Source organism: Triplophysa dalaica, chromosome 20 (assembly GCF_015846415.1).
Source record: "Triplophysa dalaica isolate WHDGS20190420 chromosome 20, ASM1584641v1, whole genome shotgun sequence".
In the NCBI taxonomy this organism is placed as follows: Eukaryota; Metazoa; Chordata; class Actinopteri; order Cypriniformes; family Nemacheilidae; genus Triplophysa; species Triplophysa dalaica.
Window position 1 is genome coordinate 17,938,823 of NC_079561.1, and position 23,507 is coordinate 17,962,329.

The 23,507-nt window shown below is 37.4% G+C and overlaps 2 protein-coding genes across 2 annotated transcripts; both read left to right on the forward strand.

Annotated features, from left to right (window-relative positions):
- Positions 1–573: 573 nt before the first annotated feature.
- scp2b (sterol carrier protein 2b) lies at positions 574–7,200 on the forward strand. Its single transcript, XM_056734067.1, has 5 exons — positions 574–712; positions 1,806–1,905; positions 2,381–2,510; positions 4,004–4,083; positions 5,875–7,200. The coding sequence occupies exons 1-5, from the start codon at positions 690–692 to the stop codon at positions 5,968–5,970; spliced, it is 429 nt and encodes a 142-aa protein (XP_056590045.1). The 5' UTR covers positions 574–689; the 3' UTR covers positions 5,971–7,200.
- Positions 7,201–11,234: 4,034 nt separating this feature from the next.
- Positions 11,235–23,468, forward strand: podn (podocan). The gene is made up of 10 exons (XM_056734054.1): positions 11,235–11,489; positions 13,502–13,921; positions 14,977–15,070; positions 15,749–15,813; positions 17,114–17,223; positions 17,299–17,455; positions 18,038–18,153; positions 18,244–18,901; positions 19,538–19,686; positions 21,874–23,468. The coding sequence occupies exons 2-10, from the start codon at positions 13,631–13,633 to the stop codon at positions 22,034–22,036; spliced, it is 1,803 nt and encodes a 600-aa protein (XP_056590032.1). The 5' UTR covers positions 11,235–11,489; positions 13,502–13,630; the 3' UTR covers positions 22,037–23,468.
- Positions 23,469–23,507: the final 39 nt, after the last annotated feature.

Consider the following 23,507-nt stretch of genomic DNA (forward strand, 5'->3'; position numbering starts at 1 on the left):
CATTCCCATTTGTTTCAAAGCTATGATAAACAGTTCCGCTTTGTTTAGAAACTTTGTTCCCTCGTCACTCAAATGAACAATTTGTATTATTTGAGAATTAAGTTTAAAAATATTTCACATTAGAATGATTTTTTTGGGGCCTTTTTAGAGTTTGGTTTCTAGTTGTTTCTGTTATTCTAGTGTAGTTCAATATTTGTCCAGTGGATGGCAGCAGAATGTCAACCTATGTTTTAGAAAGCTAGAAGACAATTCACTCCATTAGTCTAATAAAGAAATGCTAATGCTAGGTGTTTAACATATTCCCCCTTTCTTTATTTTTTCAATGTCACATTTTTGTCAAAAAAACAGTAATACATTTCTCATAATTAAATAAGTAAGTTACCCACATACAATAGATCTATTCTCTATTATTAAATTAAATACTAAATTTGAATCGATTTTGATGCCACGGGCAGCTAAACGTTCTTGTTGTGCGTTATTATCATGATGTACTGTAAAGTGAAATAAAATAAAAATAAATGTAGACGTGCTCATGGTCTCCATCGGTGTTTGATTCCTCGCGTCTGTCTTATGGCGACAGAACCCGGAAGTAAAGTTCAGATACAAATGTTACATTTGCTGTTTGTTGGAAAGCCAGCGGCCCTTTGATAAGTGTGCAGGAGTTTGTCTGCTGTCCGTATACAAGAACCATGAGAGTTACAAAAGTGACAAGGTGAGGATGATGCTGATCAAAGCTGCATAACGCCATTTATGGTTTTGATGTCATTTACAAAGCTGTAGCAAAATGACAGAGCATGTGGAGGTCGTCATACTCGGTGTGTATTTAAGCGTGTGTGTTAAAACAAGATTTGAGTTTCTGATGGTTTAATTAAAGTCATTCATTAGAAATGCGACCTGGGTGTTGTTTCGATTCGATGTACTGTCAAATGTAAAAAGTTTGATCCAGTAATCTTGTCTAATACTAACTATTAGACTATTATTACTATTATTACTATAACTATTATTACTAACATTAGTATTCAGTTCAATTTAAATATATTTCAATGGCCCTTTCATAATTTTGCATTATGGTAAAGCTGATTTACAAAGTATATCTTTCGATACATGAGACATGAGTGGGGGAACTGTACAAAAACCAAGTGCTCTGGCTATAAAAGTAAAAAATACATAGTTGTACATATGTGTTTATGGTGGATTTTGTTCAGGTATTTTTCAAAGTTGCCCATTTATGCTTCAGAATCAGAAGTCATGGCACAGAATAGATTCTGTCGGTGAGTTTAAGAAATTCTGTGCCAATCTTTTGATTTGAATAGAAAACAGCTACTTTGTCTGTTGTCCATGAGGCGAAGGACAGAATGGCTGTGCTATTGTGAAGTTGTGTAACTTGATAAATGTGTAATTTGTTAAAGACCACGCTTTGTAAAAAGGCACATGTGTGATCAGTGCAGCCTGAATATCATCCTGTGCTTAAATATTAATCAGACACAGACAATATGAAATATGTCTATAAACTATGATTTCTTTTTGAAGAAAATGAGAACAAACATCCAGGCAATACATCCAATGTAGGCAGTCTCTGCTTTTATTGAATTAGTCACTGTGGAATAAATTGTAGGATCGAAAGTACAAGGATGCAGGTATCCAAGAACAGATCAAATAAATATGATATTTCACTATGTTTCTCATGCAAATCCATTGCATGTCCCTTGACTTTGAATATAGTGCACTTGGCTTTTTATAATTGGTTACTTTTATTTGTGGGTGTGATCATGCATCATTCATGTGAATCTATCTTTTGTTTCCAGCTCTGAGAGGATCCGTGCAGCTTTGACCAGTGCTTCCTCGGGCCTAGAGGGCTTTAAAGCTCACGCTGTCTTCCAGGAGATCAATAAAAAGCTGCAAGAGGTACGAGGAGCAGGGCTCGCTTAATTGATCTGAATTCAAGGGCTATGGTGGTGAAACCTTCCGTGTGTTTGACGTGGCTGCTCTGAGAACAAACGTGCTGCGGCGAATATCTCTGAAGTGTGTTATTAAAGGTTTAGTGCTGTATGCATTGATCCACTGTGTGCTTTCACTCTTTAGTGACTTGTGAAGTTTTATTCAAGCTTGAATTACTGGATGCTGAACCGATTGTCTTTTCTTGTGTATCACAAAATCTTCAGATCTTTCTGTGACATATATATACGTCCGTTTTTACAGTATTTAAAGTACTAAACTTTTATATTATCTTTAAATAATCAACGTGAAATTCTTTACGTCTGTGGTTGATGAGCCAAAATTATGTAAAACATGCGGATAATCTGTTCTTAGAGCTGTTGTGGTGGAACGGTTTTCTGGGGGTGAGAAACTGACGTCTCCTGTGATCTGTGTTTGTGTGTAGGATGGAGAGCAGTTTGTAAAGAAGATCGGAGGTGTGTTTGCCTTCAAGGTGAAGAACGGTCCAGATGAAAAAGAGGCCACCTGGATCGTTGATGTAAAGAACGGAAGGGGCTCGGTTCACAACGACACAGGTGGGTCCGAAAGGGATCTACTGCTTCCGCTGAGATTTCTGCGTATCCATCAGATACCATCACTCTATTCTGTCCTACGAGGTCACTTTCCCTGTAGTGCAGTTATTCTGGTAGTTGTATGAATCTGCTTTGCCTCAGCTACATTTTTATGTGTAGGTGGGCAATTCCAACGTTATGGATGTGACATAAAAACGACAAACTTTGTGGGATTTCTGTTAAATAAATTTCACAAACCTCAAGCAATAATGCCCAACAAATAGAGAAGAGATGCCCCTTTATAGAACATCAAATACTTTATTTTACTTTTTATGTGTCCATTCACAATATGTATCGTATTGGATGTGACAACAATCCTGAAAAATGCACTTCCCTTTAAAATCATGCACTAAAAATAAAACAAAAATTCTTTAAAAACTTGGGAGACCTCACATGGGTATTTGAACCACCAAATGTTAAAGCGTAGGTAACATGCTTTTTCATGCATTCTGACTTCTTTACACTGGTTAATGTGCCAAGACTTCTCACGCTTAACATGGTCAACTTGTCATAAAACGAGTTGAACGTATGACGTACCATTTCTGTGCTCAATTCACTCCGCCATGGATCGTACAGGTTTCAAGTTTTTTTCGAACATGGATTCCTGTTTACGGTTCTAAGTCCCTTATTGGACAATTCTCCCAGGAAAAACACGCCCATGACTCATCCAGCGAGCCAAAGGGCACTCCCATTCGTCACCCATCTAGCATGAGAAAGAGCACGTCCATCAATGCCGCTTCACTCGGCTGACAGAAGTTTAGCTGTGTTTGTTTGGTCACTGCATTCAGTGTTGAATGTTATATAAACGGTGGATATAACTCTGGGTTTGGAGATCTTTTGAAACTGATAGATGGCGCGGTCCCAGCACTAAAAGATGTCGGACATGAACCGCACGCGGTGAGTCAAACTGAGTCATATGTCTTAGTTTTGTTGGCAATCGGCACGTACGTGCATTATGTAAACAATAGATCTTATAGTGAATCAACAGCTATGTAGGGATAATGTGAAGATGTGTTGGGGGCTCCTGCTTCGTCTCCCTTGCATGCCTCCAGGGCTTTCTGGAAATAAACGTACAGCTGTATCTGTCTTTTATAAATCCTAAATACTCTATGAATATACAAAGTATGAAATACTACTGCATAGGTACTCAAGATTAATATGAACTTGACATTTTCATGGAAACGCCCAGGTGTGTGTCCACAGCGTCCTTTGAGGCAGATTTTCAGGATTCAAATATTTTTTTTTATGTGGCTGGATAAAAAAGAAAACAAAGAGAAACTAAGACATGATAGTGTGTTTGTGACCTAATGATCGAGATCATGCTCACACGTCATGTGCCAGATGCCAGATGCCAATGGGAATTCATTACTCAAACGAATTCACAAGTAATTCTCCTCTATTTAAGTTCATTCTTGTTCATTTGCTCCCGGTTAACCTTCTTCTGTGTCTTTTCCCAGAAAAGAAAGCTGACTGCACTATTGCCATGTCTGACTCTGACCTGCTGGCGCTTATGACTGGAAAGATGAATCCACAGACGGTGAGTTCAGGAGGACCAGATGTTCGAACCCAATGTTTGTCTGTTGCAGAAATAAAAAATCCGTCACAATTGCCAGTGCAACAATATTTTTTTTGTTTTGTCTTCCTCAAAACCATCTGTTTACTTGAGAGGAGAAAGTTGCGAGATGCCAAAATGTGTTTTAGAAGAAAATATTGAATTCGGTTATTTTCCTGCTTCGTTGGAAAATTGTGTTTAACAATAGAACACAAGCACATCTCGTGAATACAGTATGATTTTGGACACTTCATTTGTTTATTTCAATGCATTATTTATTTCTAGTTTTGCTTTTGTAAGACTGTTACAGATTTTCACTTCACAGTAATAGTGGCCGTAAATTGTTATTAACAATATTAGCAAAATATCAATATAAATGTTTTTTTAATGAAAAAAATATGCATCAGTCTTGGTTCCAAGGCTCTCTTCATTGTGTTTTTCCCTGATGATGAAATCAAATTATCTTATAGCTTTTGTTGTCTAGTTTTACATTGTAACATGTCAACAAAACGTTTGCGTCATACAGTACCTGAAAGAAAGCGAGACATTGAGCCACATCACCAGCCAGAGCCACATTGGAGTTAAAAGTAGTTTTCTCATTACGCACTTTTTAGTGAAGGCTATCAGAATGAATGCTGGTTATATTTAGCTATAAATGAGTGAGGTAATTGTATGCGAGCAGCTAGCCAAAAAACATTGAAGAGAATTCATCAAGGTCTACCCGAGTGCTTCTGCACGAGGCGGTTGATTTGTGTAGTATTTCATCTTACAAACAAAGCTCTTCTGAGCACCACGCTCCGCATCAGCATTCTGCCTTTCAGGAGGAGTAGATCTCACATCACATTTTTTTACTGTTACATCACAAGGTGTTTTTCTGAAGCCATTTACATTTACTGGGGATCTAACAATATCAAAATCTCAATGCACGATAATACCTGGGTGTGATATCCACTGAACGGTATTTACAATGACAAATGATGACTTGGAAACGTGTCATGAGCATCCTCTTTTCTTTATCCTCTAAACATAACTGTTGCTTAGAGTTATGAGTTATAGCATGAGATGGGTCAAATGACCAAAAAATCCCTTTTATCCAAAAATATCTATTAATTTTTTCCGAACATTCTCTATATTAGGGCCGGAAGACCTATCGTTTCACACGGTCATGTGGCCACGGTAATATTGAGACAATTTTGCTATTGCGATAACACAATATCGATAAGTTGTTACTTCACTAACATTCACATTGATTTAATTAAAGCGGCTGATTGAATTGAACCAAATGAGTTGAGTCACAGCTTAAGAGTTGCGTGTATAAAACCTGCATGCAAAACCGGAATATTCAGGGCTGTTTTAAAGTGTTCATTGTGGAAAAAAGGGCAGGAATGCTTGTCTTCAAATTGTGTGTATTATTGATCAAGTGTTTTTCTTCCGGGACACAGCATGCAGTCATTGAATTAGTTCGAGCGTACGCAACATGTAAATAAATGTTTTCTTGTATTTGATTTGCACAGTTTGTCCTCTGGAAGAGGGATAGGGTTTTGCAATGTGCAGTGATTCATGTCAAAATCCATTTACAGATTGTACATTATTTCAAGTGTCTCTTAAATAGTTTTTAAAAAATATGTCCTTTTTTAAATCATTTTGCTTCATGTTTTAAACGTTTTCATAAGGAACAAATAAAAAAATCTATTACAATTCATGCTGAATCCAATGTGATATCCGCCGTTTTTAAGAACCAAACTGATGATACACATCTTTCTTCTGTCCATGCAGGCGTTCTTTCAGGGCAAACTCAAGATCACTGGAAACATGGGCATGGCCATGAAACTTCAGAATCTCCAGCTGCAGCCTGGCAAAGCAAAGCTGTGAGAGGCGGAGCATCATGTGGGTGGCGTCTAGAAGAGCTCCGCCCACAGTCTCATTAGCGTAGCTGCACGAGCGTCACTTTCTGCGCTGTAGTGTTCAGCTCGTCTCTAACAAGTTAGATGTGAAGCTTTCCCGAAATCAACAACTGCTGTCATTTACTCGCCCTCATTAGTTTCAAGCGGGATTTTATTTTCTGTGTGAATTTCCTGGTTACAAAATTTCCTTTTTCCATATACAAATCAGAAAAAAGACCATCACAGCAAGTCATGTTTCCAGTCTTCTAAAGCTTTACAAGAGCTTTGTCTGAGGAACCAAAAGAATTAAACATATGTTTTTGATTGTAGTTCTTCCCCTGTTAATTTCTTCATTTTTGCTTCTCATTTATTGACAGATCATAGACCAATTTCACAACGTTTTTGTAATAATAACCTCAATTGTACATTTACATGTATGCATTTGGCAGACGCTTTTATCCAAAGCTACTTACATTGCATTAAACTATACATTTGTTTTTCTAATTATGTGCAATACCTCGGGTCGAACCCATGACCTTTTTTGTTGCTAGCACCATGCTTACCACTGAGCTACAGGAAAGCTTATTCCATTATTGTATGCAAACAACTGAGCATTTTTCAAAATAATAGTAAACTGCTGTGTGGCGATGATGTGAGGGCGAGTAAACAGTGATAGGAATATCATTTTTTGGGAAAGTCAGAAAACACTATGAAATAATATTCTTAATATGTTATGTTTGATATTTTTTAGTTGGCCCCCATAACCGTTATCATTGTAAACGCGTGTAAAACTACGTGTTATAACTCAGCAGTACTGTATTGGTCTGAATGTTAAAGTGCCTATGGGTTATTTGGGGAAAATTTCAACACACAACTCAAAAACAGAAGTGTCAACAACACTCGTACTACAGTATTCAACACTTTAATGCATGGACCCTGACTTTAAAATATTCAACAGCAGTAAGAGAAAGTCTATTTAGGATTTTACAGGTGTGTTTACAAAACAGTTAAGATTAACACCATTTATTAATCATTTAGCAGATCAATAGACAGATACATCTTTTATTAATATCCTACAGGTTTGTTGCAGTGCGTTGTCAAAACATTGAATGCTTTCATCTGTCTGTGTGTGTTCATCTCTCATGCACCTCGCTGGCTTCTGCCCACCAGATTTTAAAATGATTTTGTACTAAATAAACTTGAATCTTTCGCATTAAAATGAATGGTGTCTCTCTCAATTTCTCAGTTTCTTTAAGGTCAAGTTTGAGTCTGGCATATTTAGTATTTGCTCCGTCTAATTCTTTCACTGTGCATGTGGGATTATTGCAGATGTCTCTGAACTTGTTTTTATATATCGATTTTTATTTTGGAAGCATTCTCAGAACCTTTTTATGAACTGTGTTGGATCTAGTCTGTATGTTAACGTTAAATATTATTTGCTCTTCTTGTGAAATGATCCAGAGTAATTCTTACATCAGCACATATGAGAACTTCCAAACTTTCCAGACCAGGCTCTTGTCCAACCTGCCACGCTTTTGTTTTCCTTTGAAAACTTTGGTTGAAGCACTAAATCCCTAAAGTTGTTAATGAGCTCTGACCTAGATTCTCTCACTCACTCTCACTCTCTCTCACTCACTTACTCACTCTCTTTTGTAGAAAAAAATTCTAAACTTAAATAATTACTGAAATGCGATCTTACTTTAGAATCTTTATTTTTATCAAACAACAAAGTTAAAATATTTTATTACATTTATACTTTTAATCTTTTATTATTCAATTTATTTATAAATATATGTATATATATATATATATATATATATTGTTTGTATTAATTCATGTATGTATTTATTTATTTTACATTATTTTCATGTTATTTATTTGTACTTATATTTATTTGATACATTATCTATAAAGTAATATTTTCAGATTGCGTTGACACAGCAATGCCAAGTTATTGCCACTGAACGCAGCCTGCAGTTTTATCTGTTGTTTCTTAAAGATAAGCAGACTCTTAGAACACAGACAACATTTATTTCTGCTTATTCAGAATGTCAAAGGCTTTAACATTTATTTGATTCAACAGGGCCATGCTGATAAATCTATATGCACATATTTTTGTGTTTCGAGATGAGTGTCCTTGTTGAGCGTTATTCAGGTCCAAGTGGAGAGATCTCTCAATATGGATAAATGCACGTGTTTTTTGCCAATAACGTTAAACCGTCACTATTTTTACAAGTCTCCTAAAATTCTCTCATCATTAAGTAACTCGTATGTCTTTTATACAGCTAATACCTGTTGCATACTTTCTTTAAGTAATACTAAGAAATGTTTTCATTGTGAATATGCACTTGAGCCTTCGACTGCGAAATGACTGTCAATAGTCTTTCTAGAGGTTTTATATATCATTCATTGCATTCCTTTTCTTGTACTTTTACAGCGAGTTTAACTCAAACGTATATCTGCTGAAATGAATATATTCTGCTATGGTCTTGAATAGTGTTTGTTTCGAGGCCTTAACTGGTCTCCTGTTCGTTTCAGGGATGTCTGTGTTATTTACTGAAGAGAGAAGGTGAATGGGAGCGGCTTGTGTGACCTCCTGGAAATGTTTTCCGCCTCTCTGCGCCTTGATCGCTCATCAGGAAGAGATTTTCTAGGGAGTGCATAGGCCGTAAATTCAAGGCCATCAATTTAAGGGTCTGTTTCTCTCTATCTGACTTAACAGCTACCAGAGCAATAGCAGTAAAATAAGGGAAATCTGCAGATCGCTGCTGGTGTGAGCGGTCACACAAAACGCTGAAGAATCCTAAAGCCCCTTTATTTGATACTAAGTATTATAGTAGCTAAGATTTTATGTTATGCATTGTCCAGACATACTGTATTGTGTCATCTTTCAGGAAAACCTAATAAAACAAGATTTGAGAAAGTCTGTGCATCCTAAAATGACATGCAGCTGTTGTTGTATACTTTCTGGGTCTTGGTTTGATCATCATTCACAATCACTTCACAACTTCAGAGATTCTGCCAAACTTCTGCCTTTGTATTCTACAGAGCAGAGGTCATCATACATCTATAAAACAAACATAATGCTGATAGATTTTTTTCAACAAACTGTTTCTTTAAGAAACAGCAGGCCTCTGGTTTTTGCTCTGTTGCTTAGGTCTTATGATCATTTTTAAAAGGTGCTTTGCTATGTGTATATAGAATCTTTAAATAATTCATTACAGTGTGTTAGGGAAAGCAAGATAAATGTGTCTGGAGTAGGGAGAGGACTATAAGAGTACAAATGTGTGTGCATAAGTGGGTGTGTATTTGAATCATATTATTCCGAGATGCTTCTTTGTGATTGGGCACGCAGATGCAGGTACTTTATTCAATGAAACCCTAGTGCTTCTTTTGTAAAGCTTGATGAGTTATTGATACACTTATTAGACATAAAATAATCTCTTCATATCAATCTTAATATTTCAGGAGAGAGGGAGAGATGTTAATTTCCTATACGTGCTGACCTTTGTGCGTGTAAGCAGTAGGCTTATTCATTATTGCCATATTAATATTGTCACACAGTCATATCGTGACCATGATCCACAGAATGACTACAGCAGTGATAGAGCTCAACTCATACCAAAAGAACAAGGTCGTGTTTATCTTTTCATAATAAAAGAATTCAAATTGAAAATGTCTTGAAGGGGCTTCAGGGCTGTGTAATCTTTAAAGACTTGAATACATTTACATTTAGTCATTTAGCAGACGCTTTTATCCAAAGCGACTTACAGGTGGGGTAAGCAATTGAAGCATTTGGGACAGCATAAGGACAACAAAAAGCATAAGTTCAATCAAAAAAACAGACTGGTCTCATATAACCTAACACAGTATACAGAGCAAGGTTCGTTTTTTTTTTTTATTACGTTCTCACAAACCAAAAAAGCAATGATCATTTCTGCAGAAACTCCTTTTGGATGTCTTGAGACAACTCTTGTGGATTGCAGTATCCTTTAAATGACACATGTGCATTTAAATTATATTAATATATATATAAACCTCTATATATATGTTCTTACGTCCCTTTTTAAATGTCTAAAGATAAATAAAACAAAGATTCTTGAAACCAGCTTCTGTTATTAAATATGAGCGTGTGGTGTAGTGAATCATGAAGAGACAGATGTAAGTTTTAGTTAAAAGGCTTCAGGAGATGAAATGTTATATTTACAACAGAAACAACCAAACAAATGGATATTTATAAAAATATAAGAACCAAACACAGGAGAGAGGGAAAAAAGTGATGCTCATCAAAAATGAAAACTAATGTCAGAAAACAACAGTTATAATTTTTTTTATATTAAGTTATTATTGCTGCTTTAGAATTATTGAGTGACTTTGTGGCGTTGATAATAAAACATGTTAATAAGCCTATAATTAAAAGATCCCCCATGCAACAATCTAGTTTTATTTATATTAATGAGAAACATCTGTGATATCCAAGTTCATGTGAAATATGTTTCTTGTTTTATCATCATATCTCATCTCTGGCAGCATGATGAATTATGTGTTTGTTCATCCTGAACAAATGGAGAGAGTTTTGGAACATTTTGTTAAAAGCTGGCATAACTAATGTTATACTCTTGATGTTTTTCTATGTAAACAAATCGATTTTCCACACATAAAATTTCATTTTAAAAAGGAAACAGGTCCAGTTTTTGTGTTCACTTCAATGCAGTATGTGTACAATCACAATAACAGCAAATAAGAAAAGGTTTGATGAAGATGTGTTACCATGGCAACACGTGAAGAGGTTACACCTGACCTTCAGCCTCCATGTCCAGGTAGAAAACCAGTTGTGGGGGTCTGATGTTGAGGGTCCGTGGCAAACCAAAACACAACTGGGTCAATTCTGATTCCATGGTTAAGTAAGTTCCCCAAAATATTCTTCTTGTTGAACGTCCTGGTTACACAAGTGAAACGGTCGTGTCATTTTTATTTCAGAGAATATCTGTGACACACTATAAAGCATTTCTTCAGGATCTACACCGCACGCAGCTGGAATCAGCACCATCTCAGCAGATGCTCTCTGAAGATAACCGATGCGTTTTAAACCCGAGAGATAAATGAAAACCACATGTTTTACTGGCCTGACCTATTTGTTTCCCACACGAATCACAACATTATAAACTTGTTTATGAAGAGTACTGAACATTCTCAAACATTTCCCTCAGCTACTTCTCTTCTGATGTATCCCAGAAGCTGAAATCTTTAGCCTGATATTTCCACTACAAAAATGCAAAGCTTGTTTTCCAGATTTGAGATTTTTGGCCACGGCACTTATTACCCCTTTCCTGCCTTTCTCTCCCACCCTCGCGCTCCTCAGACATCTGGAAGGTGCCACGGTGACCGTCTCTTTCCAGAACCGCTGCTCTTAGGATGGGATTGGACTTGTTTAGGAGGCTTCGACCCACTTGCCGTCTGCTTTAGATCCTGAACGTCGGGCATTTGGATCCTTGAGAGTGCATTGAGGTATGGAATCTGTTCATAGTTTCTGCTGCACAAATCTCTGGAGACTCTAGTTTTTCCGTCAGATTCATTCTGCTTTTGCCGAATGTGGGAATGTCCTCCAGATGTGTACTGAATGTAATGATGTCAAGCAGGTGTGGTGACTTATCCCATATCATGTTTTTATAGTATGTTTACTACTATTTGACCTGTGGATGTTCTTAAGTTTGTGTTACGTAACAGCAAACGTAAAAATGAGTATGTGTGCATGAATCTGGTTTTGTTTCAGAACACACTGTACATTCTCTTTTTTAATATTAAGGAGTTACCATGTAACACTTAACAATAAGGTTCTATAGCCACGTTCGATAACTCTAGTTTATTCATCAGCTAACATGAGTTTATACGGAACAATATAGTGTAGAAGTTTCTACTTCAAACTTCAATATAGAAGTTTGTTAATTATTTTTAATACCAATCGTTCATTATTGTTCTTGGTAGTTTGTGCATATACACCACAAATCATATCATAATCTCATATACCCATTTATTCACTCTCCTTTTGTTCAAAACCTGCATATGACTCTTTGAAACACAAAAGAAGAAATTTTGAGAAATGTCTCAGTGTATTGTGTTCATACATGTAAGTCTTCTTCAAAATGTTTTATTTTTTGGGTGAACTATCCCTTTAAAATGTATTTATTATAAAATAAACAAAAAATTGGGGATTGTTAGTTCATGTTAATGTTAACAATTAAAAAACCTTGTTTAAAAGATCAGTTTAACTTTTACTTGAAGTTACTCTTGCCGATTTTCCATAAGTACAACACACAACATGTCCATTCTTTTGTTTATAGTTGAAAGCACAATTATTTTAATTACAAATTCAAGTGAAAAGTTGAATTTAAAAATGGATTGTGATCAGTCATTATTAGCATATCTGGTTTGTTTTTTTGACAGTCGAGTGTCCAGATGTTCGAATTGTGAATGTTTGAAGAGCATCTTGTGTGCTTTTATTAAAAGCATAAACATCTGACCTCTTGTAGAAAGGGCTACACTTTAACAACATTCTTATCATTTTTAAGAAGAGTGAACTGATAGTGTTGGACGTGTTTGTTTCTTTGACTGGAATGCGAATTTTCAAGGACCAGCGAAAGATGTTTAACCAGGAACGTGTCCAGTTACGATCGCTTTGAAGCTGTCAGGAGAATTAAAACAATTGTTTTCTGACTGTAATATTTGAGAATGTTGGATGGGATCTTACTAGAAGCTTTAAGCGCTTCAGACCCTCCTCTCCCACTCTGAACATTTTTTTTACAAGACACCTGTTTATCAGGGTGGGAAATCTATCCAGATTTTTTTTCTGGAAATTGACGAACAAGGCTTTGGACAGGAATGCTGTTGTTTTGAGCATGCTGGAGAAAACTTGTCGCATATCAGTAGATTGAAAGTATTTCATGGATGAAGAATCAACCCTTTTAATAAATCAGGATCTGTTTTCACTTACCGAGGTGAAATGAAGCACATAATTATGTTTTGTAGTATTAAATGTTGTTTGTTAGTAGTCACCATCTGTTCTATGTCCAGAGCAAACCTTTCACAAGTAATAAATCAAATCACAGAGTCATGTTTGGATTATAAGAAACTTGTTAAGGATGCATACATCACAGCGTTTTCAAACATGTTTTGTGTGTTATTTTGTTGTGTTCATTTACACAACAATAGCGCTTTGACAGAAAATGAGAAATGTTTTGGGTTGTTTTTGGGGATCATTTTGACAGGGTTGTGATCATTAAGCTTATGTGAAACACGAGGGAAAACGTTTTCTATATTTGATTGCAAACAATGTTTGTTCATCCAGCCAGATTTGGTTTCATTCTTACCGAAGTCTAATTTGATCTCTTGATTTTTTGAAACGCAGTTTTAACTTTATTAAAAGTTTCATTGTGTTATGCCATTTTGCTTGCATTGATCTTGTTTTAATGAAGTAAGAAAATGAGTGAAAATTATTCTTCTCCTCTTGTATATTCATGCAGGTTTCTTTGGATGTCCAGTGGCTGCGGTTTGATTTAGTTCTGTCTGGACCTCTCGACATATTACCAGAAATCCAGAGCTGGGAGGAAAATCCTATTTGGCCCGAGTAAAAGTGTTCAAGCCCGGAAGCGATGGGTCACCGGTGCGGCCTGTTGGAGTTGGTGTTACTGGTGCTTCTGGGCTGCACGTTTGTGCGAGGTCAGGGAGAAACACACCTGGAGATTCACCTGCCTGAGGAGGAAGACGTGGAAATGGACGGAGAGGAGGAAGACTCGACCGGAGCCGTGACCAATCCAAAAGTAAAAATATCTTGTCCGGAAAAGTGCAGCTGCACAGTGGAGGGATCGGTGGACTGTAACGGAGTCAGTCTGAATGAATTCCCAGAAGAGTTATCAGAACACACCCGTCAGCTCTCTTTGCAGGTGTGTGTGTTCTGAATCTACTGCTCTTGTCCTCACCATTTGACGCTTCAATCAGGGGAATGAAGGAAAAATGGAAGATGTTCAGAGGTCTGAGATGTTAAGGCCTTTTCCTGTCATGAACTAATTCATTTTATAACTAAGAGTTCAGCCAACACAATCTTGTTGTCTTGTATGTCATTGGTATGTTAGTGTTGCCAATCAACACCTCATAGTTTTCATGTGTTTCCAGTGTCTTTTGGTCACTTTGGTGCCGTTCCAAACCCACATGCCTTCTGCGGAACACAAACAGAGATGTTGAGCTGTTTGTTCACTTTTTCATACAATGAGAGTGAATGAGACTGATGCTGTTGAGCTCCAAAAATGACAAAAGAAACAACATAAAAGTATCATTAAAGTCGACGTGTAAAGTCATACACAAGCATTGTTTGAGAATTTTTTTCTTTTAAAATGAGCTTTTTTGGTTAAGTTGGAGCACAAAGATCACAGGTTTGAATTCCAGGGAACTGATCAAATGTACTCGCCAAATGGAAAACTATAAAATCAGAGCTACAAAATTTATTTCATGTGTGTGTTCAAGCAATTCCATGTAGAAAATGAGTGGGATTCAAGCTCATTAAAATATCATTGGCTGTCACACCTGATCATGACATGGCAGTGTAAATATTTGAAAGTGTTCAACAGGCAAAGGATTTGGTCTTTTGCTCATCCAAAGTAGCGGTGTGTCCTCAGTGGACTTGAGATATCCTTTTTGGAGCTCGGAAGTGTCCGCTCTTATTTCTCTTTCAATGTATAGAAAAACCATCAAGGACGTTCTGCTGAATTTCTCCTTTTGTGTTCCACAGAAGAAAAGAAAGTCCTACGGGTTTGGCACGTGACAGCGGTGAGTAAACCAGGACTGAATTTTCATTGCTGGGAACTCATAGTTCTTTCAATAAAATCCTCACACGTTCCAAGACCTACTTTTCTTTAGAAATCAATATAGTAAAGATACATTCCAGAAGGAACCTACTTTATATCCATATTAAAAAGTTTTTTCTATGTGTTTTTCCCCCCAGAATAACCTTATCACAGAGGTCACACTGGAACATCTTTCACATCTGCAGCAACTGGAGACGCTGAACCTGCAGAACAATCGTCTTACAACACAAGGTACACATGAGGAGAAAAGAGAGAGGCGGCAATAATGTCCTGCAGATGATCAACATGCGAGAGAGAGAGAGAGAGAGAGAGAGAGAGAGAGAGAGTAGATTAGTGAGAGACGGACGGAGATGGAGAGAGAGCAGGGTGGGGGATGTGTTTGGGGTCTTTGCCAGAAGAGGAACTTGACCGTTTCCTGCATGTGTGGTCAACATGGCTGTTTTTTAGGAAGACATTTTTTAACTACTTTTGATTAATAACAAATCGCAAGTATTTTACAAGGTGCTAAATTTGTATAAATTAATTATAAAACAACTATGGTTATAAGAAAATGAATGATGAACCTAACCATTACTGATGCCAAAGCAGATTGCATTAAAATGTGCAAATGAGATTGCATGAGTTTATTTGAATTGACCACATCGTAAAAAAAAATCTTGAGAATTGCCACAAGATTGTGTTGGTTACACACACAAAACTTTCGACGAGTGTAAATTAACTGCTATGAAAACATCCATAAATATAGTCCAGAATGTCACCATTTCTGACAACTGGGAAGGGTTGAATTTACAGAATATATTTTTGAGTGATATGTTCTTGGTGTAATGTTAATAAACACTGTCTCTCTTACATTCGCTATTTAGGACGTATTCTCTTCATTGATGATAATTGTGTGTGTGTGTTCTTCAGGTCTTGACGACGAAGCGTTTCATATTCTGGAAAGGCTGAGTTATTTATACTTGGCAAATAATAAGGTGAGTCACGAACATGAATTCTCAAGGCTCTCAGAGTTGAACTTCATTAGCCGGTAACGGGTGCCAACTTGGCCATTGCCCTGCAGCTCCCCACATTTCGTGTAGATTGTTCATATGCCATCCTGCCAACAGGCTGGCTGGATGAACCGCGCGAGCTCTCTCTGTTTAATCACCCAGCTGCGCGCGCCAGGGGATATCGCCACTGAAACTCCAGCTGTTTCCATGGAGAGTGCGCTAATGGGCAGATTTGTGGCTGATGGACTTGTAGAAGGATATCAGGAAGAGAGAGAAATCTCACTTGATCTCAGCTTTTTGATCTCTGGCGTGCGGACCACCCTGATGGAAACGCGCGGAACGCAAAGAGGCGTTACGTGTCACGTGACCTGTTATTAAGGAAGCAATTCAAATTAATTTACATTTATGCATTTGGCTTTTATCCAATGTGACTTACAGTGCATTAAGGCCTATGCAAATCTTCAGCAATGTTAATATCATGCAGAATGAATGAGTTACTGTTCACGCACGCAGGACGCAATTTCTCGCAGATATATGGGAAAATGATGACGTTTAACCTCATTGCTGAAAAAACGTCATTGTGCGCTGAATTCCTGTTTATGATGACACACATCACCAATAACCTTGCAGCTCCATAACCTTCATAGTAAGTTCTTTAAAACATACTGTTGTGCTCCGAAGGATGACAGTATGTCCTTTTGTACATTCTGCGGCCCTCTTCAACCCAAAGAGAAATGATGGAGGCCTTGATAGCAACACAGAAATTTAATCTTGAGTTAAAGGGAAACGGCACAGAAGGGCTCCTGACTGTTGGAGCTCTGAATGGCCACTAACTGTCTTTTTTAACAACACATAAAAATAGCCCTGTCACAACTTGTTTCAACACTGTGCTCATTGAAAAACATTTCACTTTGCGGATGTCATGGTGTTGTAAATTGCAGTCTCAGGGTAGCAAACATCCCTGTGGGACCCAATTGGATGTGTTTTGTCAATATTGTTGAGTGATGTTTTTGTGTTGCCTCCGTGTTGATTGTTTTTTATAACTCTGTCACAACCTGTTTCTGTATTGTAGTCATTGGATGCCATTTACTTAAAATACAGTTTTGTGAATTTTGGTCCTTTTTGGAAATAGGTGCTGCATCTATTTCAGTGTGATAAATGTTGCCTGTCACACAGTTGTTGTACAGTAAACAAAATGTCTAACAAGCATTTTAACAGATCAATAATTCCATGCAGACATCATAAGAACAGATTATAAGAATGAATAAAATGTCAATTTGAACAGCTCACAGCCGCTCCCAGACAGCTGCCGGCTTCTCTGGTCAGTGCTGACTTCGCTGCTAACCACCTCACCAAAATCTACCCCGAGACTTTCGGCCAAAAGCCAGCTCTGAAGTAAGCATCGACTCTGTTTTGACATGTATTATGATGTGCTTTATGTATGAGTCAGTCATATGTTTTACATAACAGGTCAGTGTATCTTCATAACAACAAGCTTACGGATGCCGGGCTACCGGAGAACATGTTTAATGGATCCGATAACCTTGAAATCTTCATTATGTCCAGTAATTTCCTCCGCTATGTTCCCAAGGGTCTGCCCAGGGCCCTCTACCGCTTACACTTGAAGGTAAGACCACCACACTACTAAAATATCAAGAAGTTTATTCAAGTGTGCTATGACTATGCTTCTTTTCAACTCAAAATAAGAAAGTAGGTCAAGAATATACTTCTTTAAGTATTTTGACAAAAAAGTCAAAGCATATTTGGTATGTACTTGTTCTTAATTATACTTAGGTATATAGATATTTGAAAGACATTGCATACATGGATTATGAATAGCTTACTTTTCACTTTTTGCTCTATTTTTACTGAAAGTAAACTTTGAATTGTACTTTCACAAACAATTTTTTTGCATACTTAGCCAAATAGTAGCCTACTTGAAAAATTGTAAAAACATAGTTGTATACTTAATGCTTACTACCGTCACACCTAAAGTACACTTAAAAGTAAACTTTTATCAACTAAAGTTACGTTTAGTGTCATGCATTATTAAAATAGTACACTTACAAGTATACTACTAGCACATTGATATACCTTTACATAAAGGATGCTTCAAACATACTTGAACTTATACTTGAAGTATACTGCAACATTCTGACCATCAACAAAAACAATGTAAACATTCAATAATAAATCAGTTATCGTGTAGAATAACAAGTTGGAGAAGATTCCCTCGGGTGCGTTCGATAATTTGTTTCATCTTCGAGAGCTCTACCTACAAAACAACGTCTTGAGTAATGATGGCGTCGACAACGAGACCTTCAGGTAACCAAGAATTCCTCTTTTAACTGCTCGATCTTCTGTGCAAATTTACCCATGCTGTCATTGATGAAACCTATCTTGCTCTCTCGTCAGCCTTTTGAACAGTCTGGAATATCTTGATCTGTCCAACAACAATCTAACTGCGGTTCCCCTCGGACTCCCTCGAAATCTCATCCTGCTCCACCTGGAGAAAAATTCCATCCAGGGCATCGGGGCCAACGCTCTGACGCCCATCCGTAACCTGGAATACCTCCTCCTCCACAACAACAAGCTCCGCTCTCGCTTAATCCATCCATCCGCCTTTCACGGCCTCAAACGTCTGCACACTGTCCACATGTACAACAACCTCCTGGAGAGAGTTCCCCGCGGCCTCCCACGGCGAGCCAAGACCCTCATGCTTCTTCACAATATCATCAGCGAGATCGGACGCAACGACCTGATCACGCTTTACACGCTGACGGAGCTCAACCTCAGTTACAACCACCTCACCAGCGCCAAGCTGCACAGAGAGGCCTTCAGGAAACTCAGGCTTCTGGAGACCTTAGATCTGTCGGGGAACCGGCTGCAGACGCTTCCCATGGGACTTCCTAAGAGCCTGCACGTTCTGAAGGTGAAGGACAATCAGATGACAGAGATCCCGGAGGGGTCGCTGTCGGGGATGAGCAAACTGAAGGAGCTCAATGTAGCCAACAATCAGCTGAAGTTGAACTCCATCTACCAGGGAGCGTGGCAGGAGCTGAGCGCCCTCACGGTGAGATTCAGCGTTGTTTAAAAAAGATGTACTATCTGGAGGTTTGTTGGGATAACATTTCCTTTCAGATTTGGCTCGGCCTACCGGTGTTGCGTAAATACCAAGAAACACACAACGGTATGAAACTCTGGCCCAAAAATAACCAGATGTTTTGTTTGGAAGCCCCTCGAGACCACCCAAGAGCTATCACAGCAAACAGCACCACAACATACGAGTCACATGTTAAAAAATATGAACAAAACTACCATAGTTAAACCATGTTAACTTCAGGTTGGTTTGCTACAGTATAGTTTACCATGGTATTTTTACTGTAGTTAAACTGTGGTTATACAAGTCAGTCTGCTAAAAAAACACGGTAAATTATCGTGATGTCGCAACGCAAATCTCAACAATAGAAAAGGATTATTAGCCAGAACTGCGTCAACATTGTTACTTTGTTCCATTTAGAATAAAAGTTTGTGTTTACATAATATACGTTTGTGCACTGTGCATATTTATTCTGTATTTATAAATTCATACACATGCATGTACCTGTATATATTTAGGAAATATTTGTATGTATGTATAAATTGATACGCATTAATATTGATGCATTGTATAGGTATCTAACATAAGTTGTGCGTGTTTGTGTATCAGACGCTGGATCTGTCAGTTAACATGCTGTCACACATTCCTGCCGACCTGCCCGAGTCTCTGGAGTATCTTCATCTGCAGAACAACAGAATCAGTACAATCACAGCAACAGCCTTCATCAACACACCCAACATCAGAGGAATCTTCCTCAGGTCACAGTTTTCTTTCATCACTTCCTGTTTAAACACTTGACCGTTAAAGACGGTTTCAGCAGCAACAACATAAAGAAACGTTATATGGCGCAAACAAAACTTCTGGTATACCTCCGCAAAGTATCAGCAACTAATTAGTTTTAATTTCATTTGATACAATTAATAAACAAGAAAATATTTAAGTAAATTAATATATATCAAAAACAGAGGAAATCGTTATATTTTAAACAAAAACAAACCGGAAGTTAACTTTGAGCCAGCGCAAGGGTCTGATGAAATGTCTTTAAAAAGTTAACCATATCCCTATTATTTAAAAAAATAAAAGTGTCATATTAAATCATATTAAACTGACTTAAACTGACAGCTAAACCTATATATTTCAACTTCAAAAAGTTGAACAACTTAAGCTTTTGAAGTTTTTATGGTGGATTGATTATAATTTTTAATACTATGGTTTTACCACAAATACTATGGTTACCGTAGTTGCTTTGTGGTAGCCATCCTGTAACCTCGTTATATAAATTGAATTTAATTATTTTTAAAGAAAGCCACTCATTTCTTTGAAAAGGATGAGTTTGTTGTAAATCTATGCGGTTTCACAAGGAATTTTTTTTTTTTAAATGTCATATTCTGGATTATTTTATGCACATACATACATACGTCGTGCCCTAGAGTGATTTGCGAACCGATTTACATCACTAGATATAGTCCGGCCTACATTTTGCTAGGACTGCCTACGAAAACGGCACTCTTCTCCACATATCAAAGAGCATCATTCGCGGACCAATCACAGCAGACTAGACCATCTGACCAATCACATCAGACTAGGCTAGCAGAAAGGAGGGGACTAGACAGATGAATCGCGGAACAAATCATTTGAGAGTCAGTCAAGAAGTAATTGGTACGAAAAACTGCCTATTATTACGACATAATAGTGTTTTTACACCTTTTATGGGCATAAACTTGCTATTGGACACTCCATTAACCAAAGTAGGACCTTAAAAATCCCTACTTATGTATTCTTTAATCATTTTCAAAAATCATGTTTATTTTGTTAGTTAGCTGAATTTTTGGAGTTACGATCAAAACGAACCAACTGCAGTTTGATTGATATTAATTGGAATACACAATAAAAAAACACAGGTTGTCTCATTTTGGAACTTAACTCTTCATAAATATATATATATATGAACCCATTCTCATCAATTGCGTATAAATTCCACGCACGCAATTGTTACATAATGTAAATACACGTAAAGTACATAATGTACTGTCTTTGCTTCACAGACTCAGCAGGTCTGATGAATTTCGACTCATTTGCTCTTATAGAACTCATTCATGAGCTCTTACGCCTGTTCTGACTTCCTCATGAAGCGGTAACATTAACTGCAACATCATAAGTCCAGAATGTTCAGGCCGGTAAATGAGTCAGAGACATTATGAAGCAAACTTAATGATGTGATTTAATAATACATTTTTGACGGATTGCTCAAAATAGCTTCTGCACTCTCTGAAGCGCTCAGTTTCCGGAACGTGACAGGCGCTGGGGTCATCGTGTGATGTTGTGGGGTGAATGACGGACACATGAAGCTCAGCAGGAGCTGCCGCTGACGCAGGTGCTGTGGAGATTAGATTATATTGTTTCCAGCGTTAAAGGAAAAGTTCAACCAAAAACGAATATTCCCTCGTAATTTACTCATGCCATCTCTTTCTTCACCATGAACTCAAATGACTAATTTCATACTGAAATGCTGTTGGAACCAATAGAATCGTTGGGTGAACTGGCCCTTTAAATAGCTTACCTGCATCTTGCGACTTTCTATTAGCTTATTCCATTTTCAGCTGTATCAATAAATACATAAAAAAAGAGTTCAATTGCAAATTGAATTATGTGAGTCATTAAAACGTTGCATTTCATCTTGAGCGTACAACATCCTTAACTCATTGAAAGTTTCCTAATGGATATCCCTGAAGCACTAGAGTCCATGTCAGTGTAACCTTTTTAGCAAAAAGCCAATCTACTTATATAGTACAGAACAATTCCCATCGTCATTGCCCAGAGAACGAGGAAAAACATACTGTACATCAGGATCCATCCACTCAGCTTTTCCACGAAACTCACTGAGAACCGTAAAGTTTCACATGAATCGTTCTTTATATAAACAGACTCTCTCTCTCTCTTTTCAGATTTAATCGACTCTCAGTCCATTCGGTGTCCGAGGAGTCTTTTTCTCACCTGTCTAAGCTTCAGGTGCTGGACATCGGCCACGGCAACATTTCTCCTAATCGAGGGCAGGAAGATGAAGAGGGGGATTTGCCGTATGGAGATGATGAAGAGACGGATGTATGAGTCAGCCGAGAAAGATTTTCCCAAGAATAACAACCAGAGTTGTTGAATGATCAGATTGTGAGCTGGTTATTGCTGCTTAAGGGACAGTTTACTCAAAATGAAAATTCATAGGTGGTTGAGACCGTTCTTTCAGAATCATATGGCTGCTCTGTTGCATACGATAAAAACTATATTTGTGGGTCAATTGTTCTTCAAGCCTGTGCATGTAACTACTGCATTCATTTTTCAACAAGCCACCTGACTCTCTAAAACCAAAGTCTCAACACAACATCCGGTGCATAAGAAAATATCTAAGAGCCCACTTTAAATTGTGCTTTATGCTAATGTGAATTCAGATTAAGGGGGAAAGCTTGGATATAAAAATGGTGCAGGATACCAGAAAAGCATATATTTTGTGTTTTGTTCATGTTTGTTTTGCAGCTCACTCATTAATACTTACCGATGTTTATGCTTCTCACAAACGTCTCCATTAAAGTTTCAGAAAAGTCAATATTATTAAAGATCTCAATATGAACTCAAACATTTCTCATCAAATTGACCCAAATCCATATTAGTTTACTTCTTAATGCATTTTCTCAATTGTTTCATTTGCTTCTTATTTCGTTGTATATAAAGGGCCACATAACTGCAAGTGGAAATGTTCATATTTTGGTGAACTTTTGAAGCATGCTTTATGTTTAGCAAGCTGTGCTTTGTTTTAGAGCTCTTCTATGGTGACGTGCAGGTTTTTCTAGGAAAACCTTAATCAGGAATTCACAGTAATGAGCTCATATGAACCAGCCAGAGTGTTTAAACTTGACAGCTCAACGAGTTCCTGGAAAGATTTTAGTTGAATTCGCTTCATGTCTATACTAACAATTTGTGATGGAAAACACAAATGTGACAGATGCATCCCACAGAGCCAACTGTCATTTGCTTGTTTGTTCATTCTTTAAAACAAGATTTCAAGTTTGCGAGCTTTCAGACTGATCCTCACACAAAGCTTCCTCTAACATGTTTTGAAAGCAGATGTTGTGCTGATAAAAAAACAAAGAGTAAACACAAACAACATATCATTCTGCAGTCTCAGTTGTGCAATCTTCAGAACAGCACTTTATCATACTACTCTTACTATTCTGCAGTATGTGGGTATGTAATGCATAAAATATGGAAATGACCTACAGCACTACGCAGAATACAGTATCCCACAATGCAATGCCTTTCTATCTTCTGCTGGTAAAGGTTACAGTCAACAGCTCTTGTTTCGGCTCATTATTTTATCGCTGAGGCACTTGTGTACAATAATCATTTTGTTTGATTTTACAGTTGACATCTGCAATGTTGCACAATACACATACACATTTTTAAATATGGCAATATTAGATACATAAGAATATCAAAATCTCACTGTATGATAATACATGTGAAATCCATGGTACGGAATTTCTATGACTTGGAAATGTGTCATGAGCATCCTCTTTTCTTAATCCTC